The 27236-nt window shown below is 35.0% G+C and overlaps 1 protein-coding gene across 5 annotated transcripts in view; it reads left to right on the top strand.

Annotated features, from left to right (window-relative positions):
- Positions 1 to 27236, top strand: part of PTPN4 (protein tyrosine phosphatase non-receptor type 4) — a 205303-nt gene that overhangs the window by 131023 nt on the left and 47044 nt on the right. For 3 of the 5 annotated variants that reach the window (XR_009727970.1, XM_061370121.1, XM_061370122.1), the window contains 9 exons: positions 6540 to 6647; positions 10537 to 10579; positions 10677 to 10755; positions 14842 to 14886; positions 15124 to 15176; positions 17475 to 17595; positions 18817 to 18904; positions 20360 to 20448; positions 26428 to 26491. Coding sequence is in view for 4 of the 5 variants with exons in the window: in XM_061370121.1 (XP_061226105.1) it covers positions 6540 to 6647; positions 10537 to 10579; positions 10677 to 10755; positions 14842 to 14886; positions 15124 to 15176; positions 17475 to 17595; positions 18817 to 18904; positions 20360 to 20448; positions 26428 to 26491 (690 nt within the window). In the remaining variant the exon portion in view is untranslated. The remainder of the gene's footprint in view (positions 1 to 6539; positions 6648 to 10536; positions 10580 to 10676; positions 10756 to 14841; positions 14887 to 15123; positions 15177 to 17474; positions 17596 to 18816; positions 18905 to 20359; positions 20449 to 26427; positions 26492 to 27236) is intronic. The other 2 variants (XM_061370120.1, XM_061370119.1) reach the window with 2 other exon arrangements.

The following is a 27236-nucleotide window of genomic DNA, read 5'->3' as shown; positions in this document are numbered from 1 at the left end:
AGCTTCATTTCAAAATTTATTATACAAAGCATTATTTATTTCTAGCAATTCTCTTCATGGGCTGAAATTGTGGAGTGGAAATGGAGGGCAGTTGTGCCACTGAGTTGAATGAGAAGCAAGCTTCTGTTTGTTCCATTCCAGTTTTTTGCATTTTGAGCATGAGTAAGGTGTAGTGGTAACTCATCTCATGACTGTATAGCTGATTATGTTCAATCATGTATGTGGTTATATTTGGTTATGACTGTAATCTTAATTTGTTTGCTTTTTGTTTTTCTCAGATTATATTCTTGTCCTGTGATTTCCCTCATTTAAACTTACCTTCTCCTAACACAGTGTTCAGGAAGGCAGAAAAGAAAATAGGAAGCTGGTTGGTGAATGCTGAGGACTGTTACTGGGAAGATTGAATAACTTACACATAAGAGCCTGGAATTTAGAATAGGTTATTCATAAGGTTTTCTAATCTATAATCCTTGATAAGGAGTTAAAATTAAAATGTTCATAGCTTTGTGCAACCATTTCTTTCAAATTCTTGAGGAAAAAAAACCTATGAACAGCAGCCAGAGACCTCAGAAGAGAACATTAAAGCATTTTAGGTGATGTTTGTGTGAGAAGAACCAGGACTCAACACGAAAGAAGCTGTGGGGTGTCTTGGTGCAGGAGAACTCATCTTTTACTTTATAAGCTATAGCACTGATGACTTACATGGAGAAAGGTTGAATGATGTTATGATGGAAGTTACAGGTGGTGTGATTATTAAGGTTTTTGAAGAGAAAATTGAACTTAATGGAGTGAAGCAGTAGTTAGATATCCAATAAGGCCATGGAACTGTGTGAGCGAGTTGTGTTTGTATGGCTACAGCTTGACTTCCAAAATAGTGTTAAGTACAGAATAGGAGGGGAAGTTGTTTTGAGGCAGGTATGCTTGCACACGTACATACTAGAAGAAGAAAAAGAGGCTCAAGGAAGACCTTATAGCAGCTTTACAGTATGTAAAGGGTGACCCACAAGAGAGCTAGAGAGGGCCTTTTTACAAGGGCATGTAGTGACAGGACAAGGGGAAATGGCTTTAAGATGACAGATGGGAGACTTAGATTAGATATTAGGAAAAAATTCTTCATTATGAGGGTGGTGAGACACTGGAACAGGTTGCCGAAAGAAGCTGTGGCTGCTTCATCCCTGCCAGTGTTCAAGGCCAGGTTGGACAGGGCTTTGAGCAACTTGGTTTAGTGAAAGGTGCCTCTGCTTATAGCAGGGGGGCTGGAACTAGATGGTCTTCAAGGTCCCATCCAACACAAACCATTCTGTGATTCTGTGAAAATGCAGCGAGAGGAAGAGAGCTAAATCTCAGTCTTCAAGGCGTATCTACTCTCTGGATGGCTAAAAATAGACCATTTATTAACATGAAGCCTCATTTCCTTTCTGGGATAATTTCTCCTATATCCCTTTTACCTACTTCTCTTAACCTTCTCATCCTTGCTAACAGTTTCCCAGTCCGTACACACTGCCAAAAAATAGTATGTGCAGAATGTAGTTGGAGACAAAGCATTACAAGTGCATGGGAAATTGTAAACGCTGTGTTCTTTGCTTTCAGGTGCATGAGTTTTCCATTGAAGTATCTATCTTGCAGGGTTTATTTGTTAGAGTTGGCTAAAATAAGAAATAATCGTTGTACAATAGGTATGGGAGGTTATGCTTCTTTTTGATCTAGCTGTTCAAAGGCTGTATGTTAGAGAATGCTAGCCCCTGTGTAGAGTAGAACCACCAGTTATAAGTCCTCAAATGTCTATTCTCTGTCTCCCAAGAAAAAATTATATAATATGTTCTCACCACCTCCCTAGTGTACGAAATATTTTAGTTACATGGATCACGCTTTATACAGATCAGCCTGCAAGTTTGGCAATTAAAACTGAGTTTAGGGAATAAAAAGTTCCTTGGTGCTCAAGATTTTGATCTTGTGTCTTAGCCTTAATCTGTTTTTTTACAGAAATAGGGAATAATAAAATATTCAGTTATAGCAGATGTATGCTAACCTACATGGTATATGTTTTCAGGTTTTATAGCTGTGTTTTACTTTATTGTGGTTGACACAGTACTTGGCAATAAATATTTATGGAATTGTTTTCAAAATACGAAGAACAAAGATAACATCAAATAAATTAGCAAGGTTTTTTCTCCTGGTGATTGCTATATAGGTATTCTGTATGCTAATGATTGTAAAGCTTAATCATCGAGAGTATGCAGTGCCGTGTTAATAAAAATGTACTCAAACGCTTTTTCTTCTCCAGCAGCAAAGTACTGATCACAGACAATGTCTCTGGATAATTTGTGACATGTTCTAAGTTCACATTTCAACCAGCCTTTTCCATTGATCTGCAAAATAGGCATTCTCTTTGTGCTAAGACTTACCTAGCATAGGGAATAACAAATCAAATCAAACAACCCTTGTGGATTGCAGGCAGGCAAAGGTTATTTTGGTTGCAGGCAGAAGAATCAGTTGGAACTACCTGTGCATATGTTTGAAGAGTAGAAATCCTTTCTGTAAAATGCTCTGCTTAGCAAATGAAGCATACTCTTACTTCAGCCTTGAAAAGCATATTCTGTAGAACGTGGAGCTGGAAACACTGAGACTGATTTGAGTTAATAATGTGATCAGGATGATTCGCATTACCATAAACCTGCTTCTTCAAGATCACATTCTTTAATTGGTTTAAATTAATTGTTTCAGTACCTCAAATTGTATCTTTTCTGTGCAGGCTGACTTAACTTTATTCCCCCAAAGCCAGTACATGATATGGAGATCACTAAATCTGTAAAAAAAAACCTCTACACCAACCCCCCTTTAATTTTAGAAGTGAAAAAGTCCAATAATTTAATCTCCATTATTACTTGGTCGCATTTTGAGGGGGTGTTTTGGGTTTTCGTTTGTTTTTATTTTATTTTTTTTCTGAGGAAAACAAATAAAAGCCTGCTTGTGCACTTCTATTTAAAATAGGATAACTTTTTGCAAAGCTAATGTAAGCTGTAGAATGAGAGAGTAGTGCAGCGCTGGCTTTTTGGGGATGTACTTGCTTGAGCTGCAACACAAATATTGCGGTGAGCTGTGAGAGGTTCCAGTGTTTCCACTAGTGAAGAAGCAAGCCTCCCACAGACCTGTGTGCAGCAGAGCTGTTTGACCTCCTTCAGAAAAGCCTGAAGACCTGTCATCCCTGTCATCAGAAGTCCAGATTTGTTTGGACTCGTGCAGCAGCAGTAGCTCCCAATGTTTGCTGTGAATGCGGCCAGTTCTGTAGGCCAGCAACAAAACTGAAATGTCATAAGATAAATAGGGAAGATGTTGGTAGTTGGTAAGCAGACATTAAATCTATATAACTTTATATTTATATATAAATTATACACATTGTTATATAGTTATATTGTCTATATTATATATAGACAATAAAACTATATAAGCTATGTATAACAGATGTTTTCCTGAATTTTCAAGCATGGGTAAGCAGCTAACAATCATTTTGCAATTAGAAATCAGTGTGTATATATCCAGTGTACCAGATGTTATCCAGTAGATGATAGATACTTCAAGAAGTGCAGTTAATATATTGATGTCTGGCGCTGATGTCAAATTTGTTTTGAAAGACCAAAATTTGTTAGACATTTTGCCTCTAGCAATGACTAATAAGAAGTATGTGTAGCATTCTAACATTCCAACTGTGTGGTTTAAATTTAAGCCCAGCCAGTAACTCAGAACCACGCAGCCACTCTCTCACTCCCTACCTTCATCCCCATGCCATGCTCCTGGAGGGATGGGGAGAAGAATTGAGAGAATGTAAGTCCCATAGGTTGAGATAAGAGCAGTCCAGTAAATAAGGTATAATTAAAAAAAGTTGATGTTTTGTATCTAACTACTGCAATTTAATGTTAGATCCCATTTTTCATCTATTTAGCCGTTATTCCCTGTTTTAAGAGGAAATATTAATGTTTAACTTATCTATAGAAATAAAGCAAGTTTCTTTTTATGTTTATCCACATTTATGGGTTTTACTTTCATATATATAAATATATAAAGGCAAAAATAGAAACTTGTTATCATGCTTTTTATAATTTATAGCAGCTATTTAATAGTTATGATAGTATTACAAGTATTCTGGACCTTTCATGACAAGTAGGATTGTGACCTTCACCTGCTCTGGCAAGCTGTAACATCATTATATAAATATCAGAGATGGGTTAAACTGAGGTCTGGTTTTACAAGATGCTTATCTTTATTTTGCACTGAGAGTAAAACACTGTGATCAAAACAAATGCTTCATGTTGAAACTAGTCTTCTCTTACCTAATTTGCTGCTCTGTTACAGGAGAAATACCTTCTTTGCAGTTGTGAAATGACGTTCTGAATTACTAAATTCAAACAGGTCAACAAGTTCCAAATTCTTCGTTAGGAAGCATCTATTCAAATGTTTAAGAAACAGTCTAAATTCTCAGGTTTAGATTGGAAAAAAGCTACAGAATTGATATCTGCATGTTATTTGAAGAAGTCACATGTCAGCTGTAGTAGTAAATGTAAGCCTAAACTTGGGTTCCACATATCTCTCATTTTCTGACAGTTACTGTTGTAAGTTCATTGAGTTCTGATTTATATCTAAATGAGGAAAATGCCAAGAAGCAATTAGTGTTGTTGTGTTATTTTAAAATTAGTTTTATTTGCTGGAAAATCTGTACTAATTAGGGTTTATTTCAAAATATATCAGAAATCTCTCATTTAGTAAAAATGAAAATGAGTGTTTTTGGATTGTATATTAAAATTGCCCTATACATTTATACTGTTGTGTATTTATTATGTTAACGTCTGTTTGTTTTTTTTACCTTGTTTTTACTAGAAAATACTTGTTTACTAGAAAATAAATCTTTCAGTAATGAACTTTTTAACTGTGGTGCTCCTACAGGCTGCTGACTTCATTAATCATCAAGAAATTTTCTCTGTATGCTGTTTTTTTGTAGTAAATATAGCACTTCTTAGATCACTTTAACTTAGCCAAATTTATAGAGGCCCTGAAATATATGCCTTATGTAATTTTAACTTAAAACGTGCAGAGCTCTGCTTATTATTGTCCTGCTGGAATAATTTCAAGCATAATTTCTTATATCTATTTCCTATTCCATTGTGAAATAAATTATCAAGCTTCTTGGAGTTTTTAGCCTTTCACAGTTTACTCAACCTCAGTGTAATTTCAGCTAAACAGGAAGATGAGTTCTGTTAGGATGCTCTTAGATGTTAATAAACAACTAAAGTGATTTCCAGATTTTTCTCATATATGGATACCAATGAAATTCTTGCAACCTTCTTTTGACCTTTTAGTTACATACTTCTGTTTTAACAGCTATGAAATTAAACTTGTATAATGTCTTTGAGAAGTGAAGTTCTGCTCTGTTTGGAAGCAGAGCAGCAGGTTTTTTTTTGTTTAAAAACCTTAAAAATATCTTACTGCCTGCAGTAAACAAGGCAAGATGTGTCAAATCTACTGTAGCATCAATAATACTTGGCGCCTGAAAAATTATTGGGAGCTTGCTTGGTGCCAGAGAAGTGGAAAAATCGGGTGAAAAATGTATCAATAGTATCTTTCATCTTTTTGTGTGTGTTTGTGTTGATGATGTTGTTGTTTGACAATTCTTGCAGAATTTTTCTTTATCTTTTGTACTTCAAGAAGATGTAACACTTTAACTTCTTTGGAAAATTCCCTTCAGATTTTACCAGGTGTGTTTATTGAGTCTTGTCATAACGGCACACTCTGCGTTTCAATTACTGCATTGTCAGTATTTTCAAGTTAGGCAAAAAACTGCTAGGTACCAACAACTAAAGATTTTTTACATCATTTTGAGGGTAAGATTTGTCCCTGAGATAGAAATCAAGTTTGTTCACTTGCCTCTGAAAACTGATCTTATTTTTACTCAGTTTATTTGAATTAATTCTTTAGATTAAAGTAGTATTTTTGAGAGAATGCTTTTAAATGATACCTCTCACTTAGATATTTGACTGCTTCACCTGTCTATACCATTTAACTTTAGAAACATACTCAGTATGCTTGTTCATTTAGATTCAGGAATAGATTTTTCAGGTAAAATGGGTAAGACTAACTTGTACAAACCTGTACTTTCAAATTCAGTGACCCAAAAAAGGCTGCAAAGTTCTTTGTCAAATTCTAGCCTTTTTATTTTCTGAGGCTTTTTTTCTTTTTTTTCAGTACTCTTTTTAAATATCAGAAGATTTGGCTACTGAATGGCTTTCAGGAATAATCACATAGCTAGCTGAGAAGTGAGAAATTCTTGCTCAGAAAATGGCAAAGGAGAAAAATAATAATTCCTTACATATGTTTCAGAAAGCGAGATGAAGCTCATTTAAAAATATCCTGGGATACACTTTGTGATATTTAAAATATAGGCTGCTAGAGCACATCTGAAAGAATGTTTATGTGCTCTGCTTGCCTGAAGTCTTTGTGTCCAATTACATATTTGTTAATTAAAGTATACGTGTATTTGTTCTCTGCAGAAACATGATCAGGGACAAGTTCTGTTGGATGTAGTCTTCAAGCATCTCGATTTGACAGAGAGAGATTACTTTGGTTTACAGTTGGCTGATGAATCTACTGATAACCCTGTAAGTTGACTGTCTTATAAATACATTTTTATAAATCATAATTATATTCTGTGCTCTGTGTCATTGTAAAGAGAATTGAATAGAAGCCATTGCAACATTGTGCCGTCTTTTCAACTGTTATTTCAGTTGGTCAGTATCACCATGTAGCTGTGATAAAACTAAATGTGAATAGTTACAAATTTGCACGTTTGGAGTAAAATGTTGAGATCTGTGCTTATGAAATAATGCATTAAAAGGATATTGCTTGTTTTATTGTACGTGTTTACTAAACTGCATAATCATTCTCTGTTGGGATAAGAAATAGTAACTTTTTTTTTAATTGTGAGGGGTGTTTATATTGATCTGTGTGGTGTTTTTGTTTCTAGCCCAGATACCCTGTAGCTCTTTCAACAGTGCTGTGTATACTCCACTGTGACAAAGCCTGTCAGCTCATCAATTTAACAGAAAAAGGGACTCCTTTGAAACTGAGTACTTATGATAATTGATGTGCTTTAATTGAAAGGAAATTCCATAGGACTGAAACTTGGTAAATCACCAGTAGAAATTAACAGATCTAGCTGTAATGTTCATTGCAATAGTTATAGCTGTAGGGCTGAGATCATGATTGCTTGAAGAATACTTCCTGAGTAGGAAGTAGGAAGTTCTTTTGTAGGTGTCAAATGATCAATACTTGTTACAAAGTGCAGTAACTTAACTAAGTGTTATTCTTTGTAATACAGTTCCGTATCCAGTTCCTATTATATATGTTTGTCAGTGATGGGGTCTAAATTTATCTCCCAACTTGTATGTCAGAAGTAATTTTTGTTCACAAACGGTGCAGAATGTGATCTGTAGAGATAAGTGACACTGTAAAGTGTTAATCATTCAGTAACTAAGGTGAATTTCAGAAAATAGTTCAACTTTCTTTAGTAAGAGCAGATTTCATCTACTGTTGTTTTACCATCAAGAGTGACTGTTCTAAATAGAAGGAATAGTGGGGTTTTTTTAGTCTTACTAAAAGGTTGGGGTTTTTCTTTTACCTGTTTTTAATGTCTTTTTTTAATGTAGCATAGGAATCAAGAAATCATAATACAGCCATAATTTTTCTGCCAGAATAGTGAACTACTTGCACATTTCGTTGTTCTCTAGAGCAAATTATTCATAATTATATTATCTTTCTACATTCTGGTAACATTACTAAAATAAGCAGAGACATACAGCGCAGTGCTAGATACTTTACAGTTTCCTGTTGTAATTTGGTGGCTAGTTCTGTTAAGACATTGGCAGACTGGCCTCATTTCATCTTTATGTTCTAAACTTTGTTTCCAGGCTATAAAGACATAGGCATGCTCTAGAAAAGGCTGAATTATTTTTCAGCTTTGCTTAAGAAGTATGCAATTGAGTATCACTCTATTTCACTCAACATTGAGAAGTTTTTAGTGTTTCTCATTTATCTGAGTTTTCAAAGTTTAGATGTCTAAGCTCCATTTTCTTTATCTATCTGGTAGCAGCTGAACACAACACTGTAATAGAAGGATCTGGGAAAGAGTTAGTCCAAAAGAAGAATGACTTCAGAGCTCTTGATATAAGAACATGCTTTAAAGGTTTAGTAGTCTTTAACTAATAAATATTTTGGCTCCTTAGCACATATCTAGTTGATGTGAAAACAGTGTGTCGGAGAAATAGAAATATTACAAATATTAGTCATGAAGTATTTATGGGTTTGACTAATTCCTTTTTTTTCTTTAATATCTGTTTACACTCAGTTCATTTGGACAAAGAAACCGGATTAGATTGACAAATATTATAGTTACTTCTGAAATAACACAGCAGAATATTGCCAAGATACAGCCAATATGTCAGCAGATAAAGGTGATGGGGGAAAGAGGATTCTGCTAATTGAGTCTAAAACCTCTGTCGCTGTGTCTAAACATAAATTTCATAAACTGCACAAGCTTTTTTTTTTCTTTTTTGTATAATATTAATATCACAGTAAAAGTCAGTGCAACAAAGCTGTGTACAGCACGAGTAGACTATTTGGCTAGGGTCTTGGTCTCTGGATGCCTGGAGCAATGCCAAGAAGGAGGTATTGGTATATAGTTGGAATAAGGGTGCAGTGGGATTGAGTGAGTAGGAGCCAATAACACCAAGCTGTGTGGTGTGGTCAACATGCTGGATGGAAGTAATGCCATCCAGAGGGACTTTGACAGGCGTATGATTCTATTTTTACAACCAGAAGGAAATGTAAATACAAGCTTTTCTGCTAGGCATTTCAATTTCAGGTTTTATGGATTAACTGTAATCTCCAACAGTACTTCTCACAAAAAAGAAAAATATAAATCCAAGGATTATCAGTCATATCTGTGCATTTATCAGATATATTGGGTCATGACCCCTTGCTTAAAGATACTCAAGTCTCATTCACCATGTTTTGAAAGATTCTTATTCACGTATATTGCTGGTGGGAGGGTCCTTTATTAAGCCTTGACATGCAGTCTTACAAGTTAATTGATCCTGTTTGAGGTTTTCTCTTTGACATAATCACACTCTTTAAGATGTATCAAACAGCCTCTTTGGTCTCTCTTAAGACATCCTCTACAAGGCTAATGCATTTTGATGTAGTCATCATTACCTGTTGTTCCTAATGTATAGAATGGCTCATAATTAACTTCAGACCTATAGTGTCTGTCAGATAGCTCAGGTGTCTCCGTGTGTTTGCTTCCTTCTCCCCCTCACATGAAAAAAAAATCAAAAAAAGCCCTGTGATAAAGGTGAGGTATTTACATGCCATACAGGGCTAGGTCTCTGTCACTTCATAGGAACTATGGCCATATAACTGTTTCCAGAGGCTTGTGGGCTTGCATTGCAAGGCAGGATGAGGAACTGAACAGTATTTATAGCAGAGACACTTCCGAGTTGTGCCAGGGGAGGTTTAGATTGGATATCAGGACAAATTTCTTCACCAAAAGGGTTGTCAAGCATTGGAACAGGCTGGCCAGGGAGTGGCAGTGTCACCATTCTTGGTCATAGTTCAAATATGTGTAGGTGAGGCCCACAGGGACATGGTTTTGTGGTGGACTTGGCAGTGCTGGGTTAATGGTTGGACTTGATGATCTTAAAGGTCTTTTCCAGCCGAGTTGATTCTATGAGTTAACTGAACTATGTTGGTATATACAGAGTCTGCTGGGTTGATGGTGGGGAGTAGTTTAAACAACATGTAGGGCTTTCCAGAGAATCATACATCTAGCTGAAATTTGCAGTATTGATTTTTGTAAGGATTCGTCTGTACTTCCCCACAGCAGTGTTCTCCCATAAAGATGGTCAAGATTGGGTGCTGTTTCATAAAATTGCTGTGTAGTCCTTTCATCCGGTAGGCTGAGTGCTGAGCCTCTGGTTTCCAAGATCCCAATTAGCAACTTAGCTAATTCACTCCCTATATATGTCAGATGTGCAAAATGCAGAGTCCAAAGTACTGGAACTAGTTTAAGCAAATTAACTTCGGAGTTGGCTAAATTAGCCTGCCTCTTGTTCTTCCCTGCTACAGTTTGTTCACCTTAGATAATAATTTTAAAGAGTAGCTGAAGATTGTTAATGACACCATGATTGTGATCTAACCTCTTACAGGCTCATGTGATAATGGGAGAACCAAGTCGTAGTTGAATTAGACCTGTAAGAGACAGATCCCTGGACAACAGAGGTCAATCTCAGGGAAGGAAGAGCAATAGCAGCTGTTGATGATAATGTTGGTGTCTTTAAAGAATCAGTAATAAGACTTTGTACGTCAGTAAGACATTTTGGTAAAACACCAAGTAAAAAGTAATAGAAAAGCAATAGTTTCTTGGTATTTAAGGCTATAATGTGTACTTCTTTTGTTTCTCTAAAGTTGATGTTATAATTTGTCTCTTTCCAGAGGTGGCTGGATCCAAACAAACCTATCAGGAAACAATTAAAAAGTGAGTACATGTATGTATTTGGTCAATTCATATATCATCATTATGCTGGTTTTCCAGGGTACCCTGATTAATTAGAAATAACTTTGCTTGATTGCAGGAGGATCTCCTCACAGTTTGAACTTCAGAGTTAAGTTTTTTGTAAGTGACCCAAATAAGCTCCAAGAAGAATATACAAGGTAGGTCTAGTTAATTTAACAGTAAAACATTTTCCTAGAAGGTTTATATTTAAGGGGAAAATTATCAGTAATTTTTTAAGGTATAACATGGCAATTTTGTTTTAAATCATTTTTGTATCATATTTGCAAGCTTCTAATTTTTGCCTAATAATTACAGATATGAACTATGCAGTTGTACCAAATCAATATAACAAAAAGCTTCTGTGAATAAATTTACAAATTTATATGCAAAGTGAAGTAACCACGTGAAGAAAATACTAAGTAGAAACAGAAAAGGGAAAATAGAGAAGAGAGGAAAAACTTAATCCCACTATTCACCAATGAGTACAAATTTAATTTTATCCTTACTTGTGTTCTCTTCTGTGACTAAAAAAAATCCTGAGCTTTCTGCTTTTCTTTCTTGCCTCTCCCTCCCCAGTTTTCTGCTTTACACTAATAAAATTAATCTCTGTTTTGTATGTAGTTCTAGCTTGAAGCATGTAAGCTTATTTTGATAGCACTGTTGAAGTCTGAAGAAAATTCTCATTGTGAATCAAGATAGGAAGTTTTTAAGTTGCAATTAGTCCCTGAAGAGCTGCCTCAAATTTTCAGTATTCTTAATTAGTTCTCATCTTCTACATAAGTGGCGTGATTTGACAGATTGGAATTTTTGGATGTCAGCCATTCTGAAAACAGGTCACCACTGTTCAAAAAACAGTATTTAAATTATTAAGGATAGCTTTAGAAACATAAGTACCAAAACTGTGAAAATTTGAGTCCATGTTTGTTTATAATTTCTTTCAATTTGTCGTATTTTGGACAAAATTTTGCACACATATATGCAGACAGAATTTACTAAAATGAATCGCAGAGATCCTAGATCAGGCTTTGTTTTGTTGAAACACTTCAGAAAAAATAGGCAATTTAGAACATCAGAATAATGTATCAGAATAGTAGTGTTACTTGAATTGACGGGTGGTATGTAATATTTCTAAGGAGATGTAGGAAGCAGTAAAAGTTGACCAGTATGAAGTAAGCACTAGAGAAGAGAGAGCAGTTTATTTTAAATGGTATTCTGCAAATACAAAGTTACAAATAAAGCATCTTTTTAGATGAGAAATAATCTATGGTTTCTGTATCTAGGTTAGCTCTGCTTTTTTTGCTAAAAGGCATAATTGCCCCTGAGAAAATTTGTTTGTATTTGGAATTGTTATAAAGAGGGAGGAGTTACCTATGGGTTGTTGTTTTTTTTTTGGAGTGAAGTTAGGATGCCACGTCACAAATACGTGTATTAGTGTAATAGGTATTTCCCGCTTAAGAAAAGAAACAAAGCACGAACTTCAGCTTAAGCTGAAACCTTTCAGAGATGGTCAGTTTCATGAAAACAGAGGAAGGAGTTGACATATGAGACAGTATAAATAGATGTGAGGGAAAGGTTCATTGCAATCTCTTGTCTCACTAGATCTCTGCGAATTCATGTGAAAGAGAGAGATTATAAAGGCCCCAGGTCGGGAAAGGTCAGCAAGAGCTCACTGTGTGTTGGAGAGTTTAGCTTGAGGAACATGTCTTGGGACGAAATGAAGCTTCATTAGTTCCGCTCATGGCAGAAGAACTTGATTATTAACATTGACTCCAGCTAGCAATAATTGTCATACCCTTTTCTAGATATATCTATATAAGGAAGATAAAAACACTGTAGTGCAGTGTCACCTTCGTTGTTTTAGCTGAGTTTGTTGTGCAGGCTGTTTCGGAGCTACATTGCTAAATTTCTATTCTATAGATTTCTTTCAGATTTTACTCAATAGTATGTGAGGTTTCCATGTTCAAACTGGGGTGATTAGCTAACGAGCTGAAAACAGTGGACGGAAAATGGACTTTGCTTGGTGCTCCTTAATCATGAGGTCCTTTACATACCATGGAATATTTCTAATAAAGCATACACCAAAAAAAGGAAAGTAAAATGGAGGTGCAGCTACACATGAAGAATGCTTTTTGACCTACATTTTTTGCAGCCATAAATGTTAACAGGAAAAGTAGGAAAAATTTATTTGTTCAGTGTATTTGTGAAGAGATGCTGAAGCTAAGCATGTGAGGCATATCCTTTTAATATATGCAATCATAGAAGGTTAGGGTTGGAAAGGACCTTAAGAACATCTACTTCCTATCCCCCTGCCATGTTGCCTGAGGCTCTGTCCCACCTGGCCTTAAACACTGCCGGGGATGGAGCATTTACCACTTCCTTGGTCAACCTGTTCCAGTGCCTCACCACCCTCACAGTAAAGAGCCTCCTTATATACCCAACCTGAACTTCCCCTGACGTGTCATTTATTGCTTTGTAAACAGGTAAAGAAATTTTCCTTTTTGTGTCTCTCTTTTGGTTTCAATAAGCATTTTTAGGTGGAAAATAAGAAAATATTTTGAGGTCTCTAAAGCCTGGTTGATCTCTCATTTTAACTGCTTGAAGTTAAGGTTCAACTAAGCTTCTTGCCATTCCAGTTAGTTACAGAACCTGTAGACGGTTTTGTATGGGTTGAGCACATAGGCTAACATCTTTGCTTGTCAGTCTGCAAGTGTCTTCCCTCATTTTCTTGCAAACATGGAGTGTTTTACCTTTCCACTATATTTAGCTTGTAAATGGCTGTATTTCTGTGTCTGTAAACATTTGTGGAAGTCTTTGAAGTAGGAATTAATCCACTTTCTGAAGACTATAAAACTATAAGAAGTCATGTTATGTGTAATAAGGTGATATATTTTGGTTTTAATTTCTTAGCGCAAGTCAATATTGGGAAATACTTAATGTTTGGTTTTGGTCAAACTTGAACTGTTTTTTATACGTAATTTTGATGAGTGTTTATAAGGAGTGGGTATGGCTGATCCTGCTTTTGAATCAGAACTACAAGAAGGAAATCAGGTGATGATGACGATCATAACGATGATGAGGCAGGAGGTCCCAAAACAGCACAAATTTATAAGAAAGCAGGAATGATTGAATTTTCCATTCAGTGCAACTTTTGCTTTTAAATAAAAAGGCATTAGGGCCTAAATTCTCCAGCTGCTTTTATGCTCTGTTATAATGGGTTTTGTTGAAAGTTTAAGCTTGTGCTAATATCCTGCCATCTCAGTAAGTCTTGTCTGTTACCCCACTTAAATCTTTGTCAGTGGAGGTTTATGGCAGGTGTGATTTGCCACTTGGTGTGAACATTTATACTTTCAAATGGTCTAAAACCTTTGAGTGAAATATGAAAGAACAAGATTGAACGAAAAAAGATTCATTCTGAGACGTGAACAAAATATCTGGGTTTTGTTGGAGAAACAAAGGAAGTAATTTAGAGGGAAATATTTGCAGGTTAAGATTTGGTGGGATTTTTAAGTCATAGTGTTTCTGCTGCTGCTGTTTGGTGGTTAATAGTTCTTGTTTTGAAGTGTTCATTGATTCGTTTTGCTGATTTGAACAAGTAGACATGGGAAGACTTTTTCTAAAACAAGCCTTTCTCACATCATAATTAAAGAAAAATTAAGAAGTTAAGGGAAGTCAGTTGGAAGTCATTTCACATAATAGAATCCAACTTATTTAAGAATGTAGCTCCACAATACAAAGTGTAATTACTTTAAATTAAATGGAACCAGGGTAATATTGTACAGTTAATGAGAATAAATTAATTTTATCTGCCTGGAGTACATTTCCTTTTTTTCAAAATGCCCCCATGCACAGATGCAAACTTCAGCTTTTGGATGTCATATTGCCATTCATCATGAAGGCACTTCTTTTTCTTTGCTTTTTTTTTTTTTTTTCAATTTTCTTTTATTTTTTATGTTTAAGTTCTTGTTCTAAATACTTGAAAATAAATCAGGTAGAATGTGACATTTGCAGCCATTTAGTGAAATATAATGTAACTTCATAGCCTGTAAATAGTTTAATTTACAAAGCTATATTATTATTTTACTAATCAAGTTTAATTTCTTTCACATAGGAGTTTTAGAAATAGCGTGCAAAATGTAAAGTTTTTGTTTTGCACTAACTGAAAGCAAAATGCATTATATTGATGAAAAATGATGAAGTAATTGTAATTTTACTTACTGTGTTTTTTGTTTATTTCCTTACAAAAGGTACCAGTATTTTTTGCAAATTAAACAGGACATTCTTACTGGAAGGTAAGACATTTTTTGTTGTGTTAAATGTTAAGTGGAATTTAAAAAAAATGAGAGAAAGCTAATGGTGACGGATTTTACCTTCAAAAAAAATTAAAATATTGTTTATGCAATGAGGAGAATTTCTAATAATTATCTAACTAGTTTATTCATAGACTGAAAGATCAGGCTTTCTCAAATAACTGAATTCCATACAAAATAGGTAATCTTAATTTTTTTCTTAATTTAAAAACAAAACAGATTGCCGTGTCCTTATAATACTGCTGCTCTTCTGGCTTCCTATGCTGTTCAGTGTAAGTATCATTAGTATGCATGTGCATGTTAATACTAAAATACATAAAAAGTAGTAGTAATTGGTTTCTAAAGACTGTAGCTTGTATGGCATTATATCGTGATGTTTGTGGACATGATGCTACTTTTCTCATGATTACGGTAATGTGGTTGGTTGATTTTTATCTCCCAGCATGTTTTGCTGAATTAGATATGGAAAAAATATTGGTAGCACTCTGCTTGCTTTCCTTAAACCCATGCAGTTAAAAAGTCCCAAAATGGCCCTCTTGTATTTCTGTGTTTTCTGAAGGTGGAGGGGAGTTCTTGAGAATGATGCTAAAGCATTTTTTAGACTCGTAAACATTTTTAACATACCATACAGTGAATCTCCAAATAGGTGTGAATAAAAACTCTGGACATATATGGCCCAGAAGTCCAATACCCATGTGGTCAGTTTTTAGCCATTCAGTGAGTAGATCTGTCTTGATGACCAAGATTTAGTCCTCTTCCTCTCTTCTCATTTTCCTTCATTAACTTAAATTGTTCTGTGTGTAAAAAAAAAAAAAACAAACCAACACATAACTACCAACTAAGAGACAGCACTTAATTCTTGAAATTTGTGGTTGTCAGAAATTCAGTTTTGTAAGCAATGCTGATATATCTATCTATATTCATGTGTTTTTCTGCTATTAAAGATATTATATGTACATTTAGTATGATGTATACTTTGTACATACCAGAGAAGTAGCGTCCATGTTAATCTTTATAGGGAAAAAAACATACAGTAATGTTAATGTAATGTTTTATGTGCAGTTTTGATAGGTGGTCACCTTTTTCCAGATCAATCAGTAGAGCAATTTCTCTTAAACAAAGCTCCCAAACTCCAGCTACTGGGAAATAGATATGTACTGTCATGGCCCTTAGTGACATGGTTTAGTGATGGACTTGGTAGACGCGGGGGGATGGTTGGACTTGATGATCTTAAAAGCCATACCAGCCTAGCTGGTTATATGGTTCTATGATTCTGTAATGGAGCAGGCACAATGAAAAGTTTATAACATTTTTAGCTTTGAAGAATGCAATATGTTTGTTTTTTTAATATTGTAGAAGTGGTGGATATGTGCAGTTCATTGTAGTTAAGTTTATATGAGAGACTTTGCTGCCCTTAAGTTTTTTCAGTGTGCAGACCTCTGTCTAATGATTTTCTGTGCTGCCTGTTACTAAACTCTGTGTTTAGCTCTCAGGATTCTCTATATAGGTTGATATATAGGTAAATATATATAGGATATATATAATACAGGATTTTATATATAGGTAAATGGAAAATGTATATCTCAGTCCCATAATCTCTGTAGTAGATTTTAGCAAGGCAGGCACTCTGTTATGAAACCCAGCCCGATTTTCCAGTTTTTAAATTACTTAACATAGGATCTGTTTCTATTGATGAACTATTCCTGCTTTTCCTTCCCTCCCAGTCTGAGTGCCTTTATTCCTCCTGTCAGTTCTTCCATGCTCCATGAAAGTGTCAGTAGTCCTGCCTAGAACCCCACATCATGCTGTGTTGCTGTGAAATTCCCAGTTTTCACATGTGTTACTTATCTGTCACTGTAGATCTGTTACATGGATTGCAGATATTTAAAGCTGAGTTTCTTTCATTGTTATTAGAAAGCCTCAAAGCCTGTATTTTTAGCAAATGTCGTTTGTATGTGTTTTTCTGACAACAAATGTGATTTTTAGTTTGTCTTAAAATTTGAAGAAAGTGTAAGAAATTATGTATATTCACTTTTTAGTAGTTTCAAGTAAAGTTTTCAAGTAAAGTAGTTTCAATGTAGGTGTACGTATGTGCACTTTTTTCCATACATATTATTGAATGTGCAAAAAATAGTTTACAAACGCTTCTAAATATATCTTTGTACAGAAGGAGTTGGTGGGTTTTGCAGGTCCTGATGAAGGTATAGCAGTTGCGATGTTAACAATATATATATTATGTAATTATATGAAAGCAAGCAAAGGTAGAAAAAATTACCTTCATATATGTATTTAGTGCTAGCCATTATGACAGTATTTATGAATTAATTTGTGTATTAAAAATTAAATGCTTTATAAACTTCCTTCATAAGTAACTACTCAAAGCTCTCTTTAAATATCATGAGAATATGAGTGCATATTCAAAGGGGAAGAAAGGAGTACGAATGTCTTATCTATTTTTGTTTGCTGTAGATCATAAAGTATGTGTGAGCAGACTCTTGTGAATTTTGGGGGCATTGCACTGTGCCAAGTATATCAGTGATAAAGAATAATCTCTCTTTTTAATATTTTAGCCGAGCTGGGAGACTACAACCATTCAGAAAACTTGCCAGGCTACCTCTCAGACTATTCTTTCATCCCTAGCCAGCCTCAAGACTTTGAAAAAGAAATAGCAAAATTACATCAGCAGCACATGTAAGGATTAACAGCAGAAGATATTGACTGACTTTGTCAAATCCTGACTGCTGGTGCTGTTCTATTACTAAAAGAAAATGAGTATTTTGTCTTAAAGGTTTCTGGGTTTTTTTTTATTGCTTGGTATATTTTATACTTAAGAGTATGTTTAATGTGGAGTTTTCTTGTAGATAATCTGTATAATGGTACCATTAATACTCTGCACAGGTAGAATATCTATGACAGAATGGCAGGGAAAATAAGTGAAAAAATCAACATGTTAAAGGTGCTAAAACCAGTATTTGTATGACACAGGATAGTACATTAGTAGGATATAATTTCTTTGAGGTTTTGTTTGGTTTTATTTTTCCACAGTGTTTGAGAATGCCTTGTGCATAAAGGCTCAGTTTTCAATGGTGTTTTCACCAGTAAGCAAGAGTTTCTTTAGAAGTAACAAAGTCCTTTTCTTCAATATCTGCTCTTTCCTGTGTTCAAGTTTTGTGACCTTTTACTAAAGAGGAAAAGGCAATGAAGTAATGGAAAATATATGTATTTATTTATTTATTTATTTATTAGTGTGTAACATTGTGGTACTTTTTCAGCGATAGTTGCTTGGTATTTCAGAACTTAAGTGCCTTTTGTTATAGTTAAGTTTAACAAAAGGTAAGCTGTGTTTACAAAACCATTTGCTTAATTGAGGCATAATTTGGTTTTAGAAACTACTGAGTATTATGTTACCTTTAAGTCAATGGCTTAGCAAATTCTGTTTAGTGGGGTAAAGAAATTTAAAGTGACTTGCTGGTAAATTGAACTTTTAAGGGTGAATTTTGGGTAGAAATTGTTGACACCAATTCAAAATACAGGACCGCACAAGCGATTTCCAGATTCTAGAGCTCCACAGGCATTTAAATGATACAGTGCATTAGAATCAAAACGTGCTCATTTACAAACTGTGTTGTGGACTATAGTCAACACTTCATCTACACAAAGTTGTTTTTATTCTGTTAAAAAGGCTTTTAACCTGAGCAGAAGGTTTTTTGGGTTTTTGGTTTTTTTTTTTTGTGTGTGTGTGTTTTTTTTTCTGTTAAAATTTTTGAGTTATAGTCTATATATGTCAAGAAAGGAAATTCAAATATCAGGGTTAAGGTAAAAGTCATAAAAGACATGCAGATTTTGAGCTCACTAGGGAGCCTGATGTGGGGGATGTGTTATAATGCTTCTGATTTAGCTTCTTTCTTTCAGAGGATTGTCTCCTGCAGAAGCAGAGTTCAGTTATCTCAATACAGCACGTACCTTAGACCTTTATGGAGTTGAATTGCACTATGCTAGGGTAAGTTTAGATGAACTAGTATTGAAATGTAAAAATGGATTCCTCTGAGATTTATGGGAAAAGAAATGCTTATTTTTAGTAAGTTTTCCTGGCTGCTGCTTGCAAGAGAAAAAAATGAAAACAATATATTATTAGGTAATGAACTGCGATTTACTTATTTTGGTAGCTGCTGCTTCTCTCTAGTGAAGGTATTTCTGCGTAAATCTGGGCTTAGTTATATACATGTTATTCTCGTTGAGCCTTTTTGACCTGAATGCCAGTTCAGTTGGCTACAGGTGAATAAGGAATATGTACTTGTTGAATGTGCTTTTGGTATTTACAGTTCTGTCAGCTTTGAAAAATATTTAATCAGGTTCTTATTAGAACCAAATTATGAATCATTGGCTTTATATAATATGAACTCTTTAATATAAAGTGAGGTGCTATAATTTCATATAATATCAGTTATATCTGGTAAAGCAAGTCGCTCAAGGTCTTGACTCAAACAAGCTTAACCTGTCAGTACAGTGCTATTTCTGCAGAGCTTCTAAATATATTTGGGTTTTAGTAGCTAAGACACCTTTTTTTTTTTTTTTAAATATTATTTTCCTACTCCATAAGGTTAAAGAAACAGGTAATAGAATTTGAAATTAATTATTTCAAATAGGATCTGTTTGTGTCAGTGGACTACCTGGACTTTCCTGCCTTCCCTTTCCTTAATTATCCTCCCACTCCATCGGTGCCTTAATTCCTCTTGTCCATTCTTCCATGCTCCATAAAAGTGTCAGTAGGCCTGTCCAGGACCCCACATCATGCTGTGTTGCTGTGAACTTTCCAGTTTTCACATGCTGTGTTACTTATCTAGCACTGTAGATCTGTTACATGGATTGCAGATACTTAAAGCTGATTTTTTTATTATAGTTATAATCACGCTGCTGTCTATATCCTACTAATATCGTACACATACAAAGCAGTCTATAGCAGGTGTTTGATTAGAGTACGTAGATATTTCAGGAAAAAAATGTGCTATTTAAATATGCTTACAATATTGTTTGTTTTAGAATCTCTCCTTTCTCTGTTCTGAGATTGCAGTTTCATTTCAGGTAGGAATTTAAGTTGCTGGTTGCTTTTAGTGTAGCAAATCACAAGCCAGTCTCTTAGTACTGTTGTTTGTAATGAACTGTTAGGATACTCTATATTATGTATTTATTCAAAGTTGGTGGGAGACAGAAGATCTAACTTAAGAAATTAAAATTCTGTGATAGTGTATAAAGAACTCGGAGCAAGCATTCAGCCTTGTCCTAAATAGTAATAAATAATTCTTTCTTGTCTTATTAAAACATATTTCCTTCCATGTTAACTGTGACCTGTTGTACTATGGTAATTATGTATTTAGAGAGAGAGATGAGTATGAATGTATATGAAGTTTCAAACATTTATATTGTTCTTCAAGTAATTTTCTCTTTTCTTTTAAAGGATCAGAGTAACAATGAAATAATGATTGGAGTGATGTCAGGTGGAATACTAATTTTTAAGAACAGAGTACGAATTAACACTTTTCAGTGGTAAGGACAGCTGGTATTTTGGACAGCTAATATTTTTTGTTTAGTGTTTCTCAAGATATATTTTAACCATTGTCAGTATCACATGCTTTACAAAAAGACTGAAACTTCATTGTAGTGTATCAAGTTGAAATGATTTAACTTTTGCTGTGTGATGGGTAATTTTATGATGGGGTTTTGTCTTGTTCTGCATGCTGTGCTGTTAAATGTTTGTGGTGCAAACCGTAATGAATTTTAATACAGTTTTTCTTCAGGAGTTTGTAAGCATACTTTCTTCAATTTACTGTATAACCAGGGCCAGTGTTATGGTCTAGCCCACAGTCTTTAAAGAGACAACTGATCTTAAAAATGCTAGCCTGGAGAGTGATTACTCTTACCTGTTTTGTCACTTGATTGCACTGTATGTGTTAATTTTAATACAGGTATGGTACTTGAGGATAACTGAGGTAGAGCATTTAGAACACTGTCATCTCTTCATCCGCAGATAACCATTTTCATTATAAGGAACAAAAAAGTGTGTTTATTCCAATGCTGTAATTTATTTCTCTTGTAACTAAAATAATTTTAAAGCTGTTTTATAAACACAGGAGTTATCCTCATTAAATATATTACTCTAATTATTAGTCTTTTTAAGTTGGAATCCTGTTCTTATTTATACACATAAGAAGGGAAAAGATCTAAAAGAAATTCCGTTCTGCACTATAAGTTCTGGAGGACTCAACAGAAGTTGTGTTACCTTCTCCGATGCTTTTTTTGAGTTCCCTCAGAAGCAGCCTTCCCTTGGTTTCATTTGTCTGCCTTGGAATCTACTTTGACAGCCTTACTTATTACGTATGTTGTAGAGTATGCTCAGCGTTCTCAGTGAACGAAGTCAGCCATATGAAATTGTCAAAATAGACATTAGTTCATGAGGCACAAAAGCTGTTCACTCTAGAAAAATAATGAAACATTTTACGTTTTCATTTCACACTACTGGCGTGTGTGGTTGGACAGTGCAGCCCTGGACTTTAGAATCCTAAGGTTCTTGACTGGTCTATAATCTTTGTATAAACAGATTAAATTGATTACCACAGTTGAAACCGGAAAAACTTCTCTCGGAGTTCAAACTGATATGGCAGTTGAAATCCTTGGGTTTTGCTTGTTTTCTGTTAACACAGGGTAAGGTCTATTACCTGTAGTTAGGTGTTAGTCACAGTCTTGATCTTTCCTGCAACCCAAGGAATTTCTGCAACATTCTGGTTTTCTATGCTAAGCTCAGTCTCGAGTGTTGTAGGATATTATGTATTTTGTGGTTTACTGTGTTGACAGTGTGAATGGTCAAATTTCAGTAGATTTTTTGAAAGAAATTTTAAAAAAGCATAGCATGCTATCCAGAGACAGATACAACTGAACATGATAAACATTTGCCTGTAAGCATTCAAGGGAAAGTAAGCCTGAGACAGTTATGGAGCATGTAAATTTTCAGTGTCCATGGTTACTTGGATAAATTAAACTAGATCTTGCAATGGGAAGTCTGGAGCTACTGTACTACTCAGTCAGACCTGCCTTTGTATTAGTGACACATAGTAAGAAAGATACCTTTCATTCGGTAAGAGTTCTGAAGTGTTAGAGCTGTTTCTGGGTTAAGGCTGCTTTATAAACGCAATACTGTAATAATCAGGAAGGTTTTAATTCAGGCTGCTTTTACTGCTGTTATTTTTGGGAAAATGTTAGTAGTAGAAATCTGTTTTATAAAACACACCAGTGAATTACTGATTGTGTACAATGTAAGTCATAATTAAGCTACATGCCTCTACTGGAAGCTAGAGGTTTCTGTGAGCTCTGCTTCATATTGTTTGTATGCCAAGAATGCTGATCTAAATTCTTACTGTGGTTTTGTGTGTGTGTGTGTAATTACTTAAAACAGTTCTTCTTTGTGTTCAACTATATCAGCTGACATGGGGGATATTAATTTCTTCCTGTGAATGCTATAGTACCAGCATAAAAAAAAAGAAAATAGAACCAAACCACACCCCCGTCTGCCTTGTCCTATTATAGGCTTTCTTTTCCTATGAGTAATAATCTGAAATGTCAGTTCTTGCAATATAGCTCAATAGGAGACCTATTACCTTTTTATCCAGAGTCAGGCAGCTGCCCCAGTGATACCAGTACTGATAGTTTTTCTTCTCACTTCCATTTACTCTTGCTCCTGTGCACCTGAAGCTGTGTAATGTCTTCCCAGTGCTTTATGGCTACAGTGAATGTGTAGATTTTGCTTTTTCAGTACTCCTGAGCTGAGTTTTGAGACAAGTGAGAGGGTAGACACACATGTATGTGAGAAGAAATAAAGGTTTAACTGTATAGCTCAGAAGAACTGAGTAAAATGTCCTTATCCTCTCCCTCTTAATTTGATATTATATCTAAATTGCATATTATGGACCTTATGATCCTGGAGAGAAATGAAACAGGAGGGAGACAAGGCAGGAGTAAGGCAAAACAAAAGAGTCTGCCTTGTATCCAGTGTGTGTCCTAATTTGATCTTCCTGTATTGTGGGTAATTTCTCATTTCCCCAGACTGTGCTACCAGGCACAGGGACCTGTGAATTCAGGGAGTACATTTTGCCTTTGAAAAGCATGGAGTACCTCAGCCTTTCCTCCATCACTAGATCACCTGTTTACCAGTAGAGACAGGCTTTTCTTTGTCTCTCTTCTGTGGTCTGTGTACACTTTGAAAGCTTTGTTGCCTTTTACATCCATTGCTAGTTTTAACTGCAGTTGAATTTTGGATTTCCAAGTTTTATCCTTGAATGCCTAGGTGGTACTTCTGTGTTCCTCCTTGGTCATTTGATCCTGCTTCGGCATCCTGTACACTTTCGTGTTCTAGTCAGCAGTTCAGAGTTTATCCAAGTTGGCCTCCTCACATACTGGTGTATTTTCTAGCACATTGGGATTGTACTGGATTGAAAAGATTGTCCTTTTAGATTGGCTATCTCTTCTCAGTTCCTGTGCCTCAAAAGGCAGCTTCCAAGGGATTTTACCTACTAAAGCTGTGAGCAAGCTGGAATTTATGCCTCTAAACTCCACAGTGGTTTAGTTTATTGCATCCCTCCTCACTGCCCTCAGGATCCTTAGTGTTACCATCTCACAGCTGCTGGAGCAAAGTTTGTGTTTACTAAATCTGGACAGTCCTTCCTTGTTTGTGAGTTGTGCTACCAAGAGCATCTTTGCTAGCTGACCAGTCCAAAATCTGTGTCAAAGAAGTCTTGGACAAGAAATTTGCTGGATTGCTTGTGTTCTGCCTTATCAGGGAGGGTTGGTGAAGTCCCTAGTGAGATATCATGAGTCTCCTTCCATGTGTTTAAGTACAGTTTTCACTTTAGATAAAGACCTTTACATATCTCTTCATTTAAAAGATGTATCTTATGATTTAGGATGTCTGAGATGACTGGAAAATTCTACCAGGAAAGTATTTTTTTATGCCTCCTTGTTCTTACCCTTTTCTTTGGATATGCACCATTGCCAAGAGTTGGAGAAAGAAAACACAGGCAAATATGCGTTTACTTTGACTGGGTATGGATATTCTTATTTAATGACTAGCAGGTCATATTAGCAGTGCATATGAACTCACTGTTATCTGCTGTATTTTTAATAGCCGAGATTCAGCTTTGCTGAGTTATTTCTTTGTACTTGAGCAGTAACTTTTGCAGGTTGAGTTAAACCTTATTTGCTCATGTTACAGTTTTCAGTCCATTCCAGATACTTGCAGGCTTAAAAGGCATCTAACCTCACTGTCTAAATTACAGGGTAAGATTAAAAACCAGTATGTGTAGCTTCCATCCTTATCATACACCCTGAGTCTGTAAATCACTAAAGGCAGTTATTTCTTTAGCACAAGAGGGAAAACAAGGAGTAAAACTTAGTAATATATTTTTATAAACAGAATAATTTTGATTTTTATTGTCAGGTTTTCTGTTGGCATGCTAAGCACATCTGAGATGTTGTAGAGCACGTGCAGTTCAGTTTTCAGAGAGGTATATATTAAAATGTTCTTTTAGTTGCTCTGTACTCAAAAATTTTGGAAAATTAATCATGACCTACTTCTGGTTAACTGCAGCCTAAATAGCCTCATATATCTTTTTTTTCTCTTTATTTCCACAGTCAAACTGCTATAATCATAGAACCATAGAATTGCCTTCGTTGGAAGGGACCTTAAGGGTCAACTGGTTCTAACCTCTCCGTGCCATGGGCAGGGACTTTAGTCCCTAGTCACTAGTGTTCAACCCATCCAGCAAATTTAGGACTCATCCCTAACTATTCTTAAGTGATTGTTTGTCAGAGGAAGTGCTAAGAAAATTGCTGCACTGCTTGCTTTTTTTTTTTCTTTTTATAACTAATGGCAAAGCTAGGAAAGAAAAGATAAATAGGAAAAGATTTCAATAAGCATAATGTAAAGGCTGATATTCAGAGACTCCTTGTATTTCATTAGAGATAGAAACTCTTTCAGTGAATTAGAACATCAAAGATAGGTTCCTCTCTGAATAATCCCCTGGAGAAAAATTTAGCCATTTACTTTACTTAAGAAGATTCTGTATATCTATTTCTATATATAGATATCCAATTTAGGTGTCAGTGTTTTGATTCTCATCCTTCCTACTCCAGAGGGTTTTTTATTCAGTAAGGTGATTAATGTGCAAGTGATAATTCCAGTCTTTATTAATGTCCCTGTATATTCTTCACTAATAAGTTTATGATGAAAATTGTAACACTGTCTTCACTGATGTGTTGGGTTTTTGTGGTTTTTTTTTTGTTGTTGTTGTTTTTTTGGTGCTTTTTTTGCTGGGGGGGGGGCTTTTTTTTTTGTTTGTTTTTTCTGTTCTTTATTTTCTTTCTTTTGTAGCTTTGCCAAAGTCCATAGAATAGCTTGAAGTACGGGGGCCATCAGATTACAGTTCAGATTAGTAGGGGTGCTCTGTAAATTATGTCTAAGTTATGGGGTAAGATTAAAAACCAGTATGTGTACCTTCCATCCTTGTCGTACTCCCTGAGTCTGTAAATCACTAAAGGCAGTTATTTCTGTCTAAAAGGTTGATTTTAACTCCTGAAGAGTTTGCAGTGTAATTTCCTGCAAGGTAGCTGTGTGATCCAGGTTGCCTTTTGCTTTGAGTTTCATGACAGTTGTCAGCAAAATCTCCTTTGAGTGACCAAAATAACACTCCTCTATATTTAATAAAGGATGTGCATTATCGTAATATTGCATTTCTTTGAAAAAGTATGTAATTAGATTGTGATGGAAATATGGCCTGTGTTTTCCCATTTAGCATTAACGAGCACTGCAGTGACTATGCAAAATTGGCTGGAGGTCCTGTCAGTGTCTCATACAGATAACCTACAAGAGGAAAAGATCTGTAGGCTGATTTTTCCCTGTCATGTGGTATTTTAAATGTTTTTTCCTCCTTATAGTGTGATTTTTTTTTTTCTTTGTTTTTAACTTGATAAATACCAAGATTGCAAGTCCTTATCTCTGTGCTTTTATCTTGTCTTAGCTATTTTACTAAAACAAGTTCTGATTATATTTAAAAGCATATAAGAACCTAGAGAAAGAATGTCTTTCAGGAATCATGTGAAATTGAAAGTTTGGCTTTTTTTTTTTTTTTTTTCATATTTTAAAGGATAATGAAAGCGGTCTCAGAAAAGAGAACATCTGGTTGTAACGACCTGGGGATAGAATAGCTCTTTGGAACTGGGAAAAGATATTTAAATTAGCAACTGTGTTGGGTTTAGGGTGGAAATAAGGGAGTTTGATAAATGACTTAAATATAGGTCTTACAAATTTCAGATTATACAAGCTGTTTTATGTAATCTTTGATATTTAATTTTTTGTCTTTGGAAATTAAATGAAATCTGTTCTCTCTAGAAAGTGTATTTTCAGTAGGTGTATTTAAGCCTTTAACCATGACTCAGTATATTAAGTGTTTAAATACTGTGCTTTTATTTTTCATTTAGGTTGAAGATTGTAAAAATTTCTTTTAAGTGCAAGCAGTTTTTTATTCAACTTAGGAAAGAATTGGTGAGTATTGCTTTAAATATCACAAAAAATGAGAGCAATGAAATCACTCCATACCACATGCCTGCATTATACTGGCTGATACTATGTTGATTCTTGCCTTTATCTGCAATTAGAAGTTCAGTTTCACCAACCTTCCAGCTATTTCAGTTTTTAAGTGGACCATTACAGTGCTTCATACTACTTCTTTTTCCCATTTGATTTGCCTTATATTTTAGATATGTTTAATTTTACATTTGTGTACAGGAAATGTAACTTGCTTATATGAGACAAACATTGAAAAGGTTGAAAGTAAATCAATGTTAAATTTAAATTCCAGAAGAAACCAAATTAAAACTAAAGGTAATTCTTAATGCTGTTTCAGTTGTGCATGTGCGTGTAAGAAAATGTGTCATTAAAACATGCTGATTTGCATTCTTCAGATTTAGTAATACAAGTTGGCAGTATTACTTATATTTAAACAGAAGAGGTAAGAAAATCTTTGCAGTTTTATGTTACATATGGCAATTTTTTATGCTTACTTCTAAGTTTGGGGAAAAAGTTGAAGCTTTTTGTGAAGAACGTGTATGTTTCAATGCTTGTGGTGTGTGTTTGCTCCCCTGTGAAGTGCCACAGGACCACTGCACATTTAATTCGGCAAGAAATGGATTGTTCTGTGCCTCCAAGAGATCAGTCTAAACCCAATACAGTCGTATCACTGGGAAAAGATGGAGAAATTAATTAAAAATATGGCTATGCGATTAATTTA

This window comes from Neopsephotus bourkii, unplaced genomic scaffold (assembly GCF_033783945.1).
Source record: "Neopsephotus bourkii isolate Nb327-2 ecotype Australia unplaced genomic scaffold, CSIRO-AGI_Nbou_v1 NB_1526, whole genome shotgun sequence".
Lineage (NCBI taxonomy): Eukaryota > Metazoa > Chordata > Aves > Psittaciformes > Psittacidae > Neopsephotus > Neopsephotus bourkii.
The sequence above is the reverse complement of the archived record's forward strand: the minus strand, read 5'-3'. Positions and strand labels throughout refer to the sequence as shown.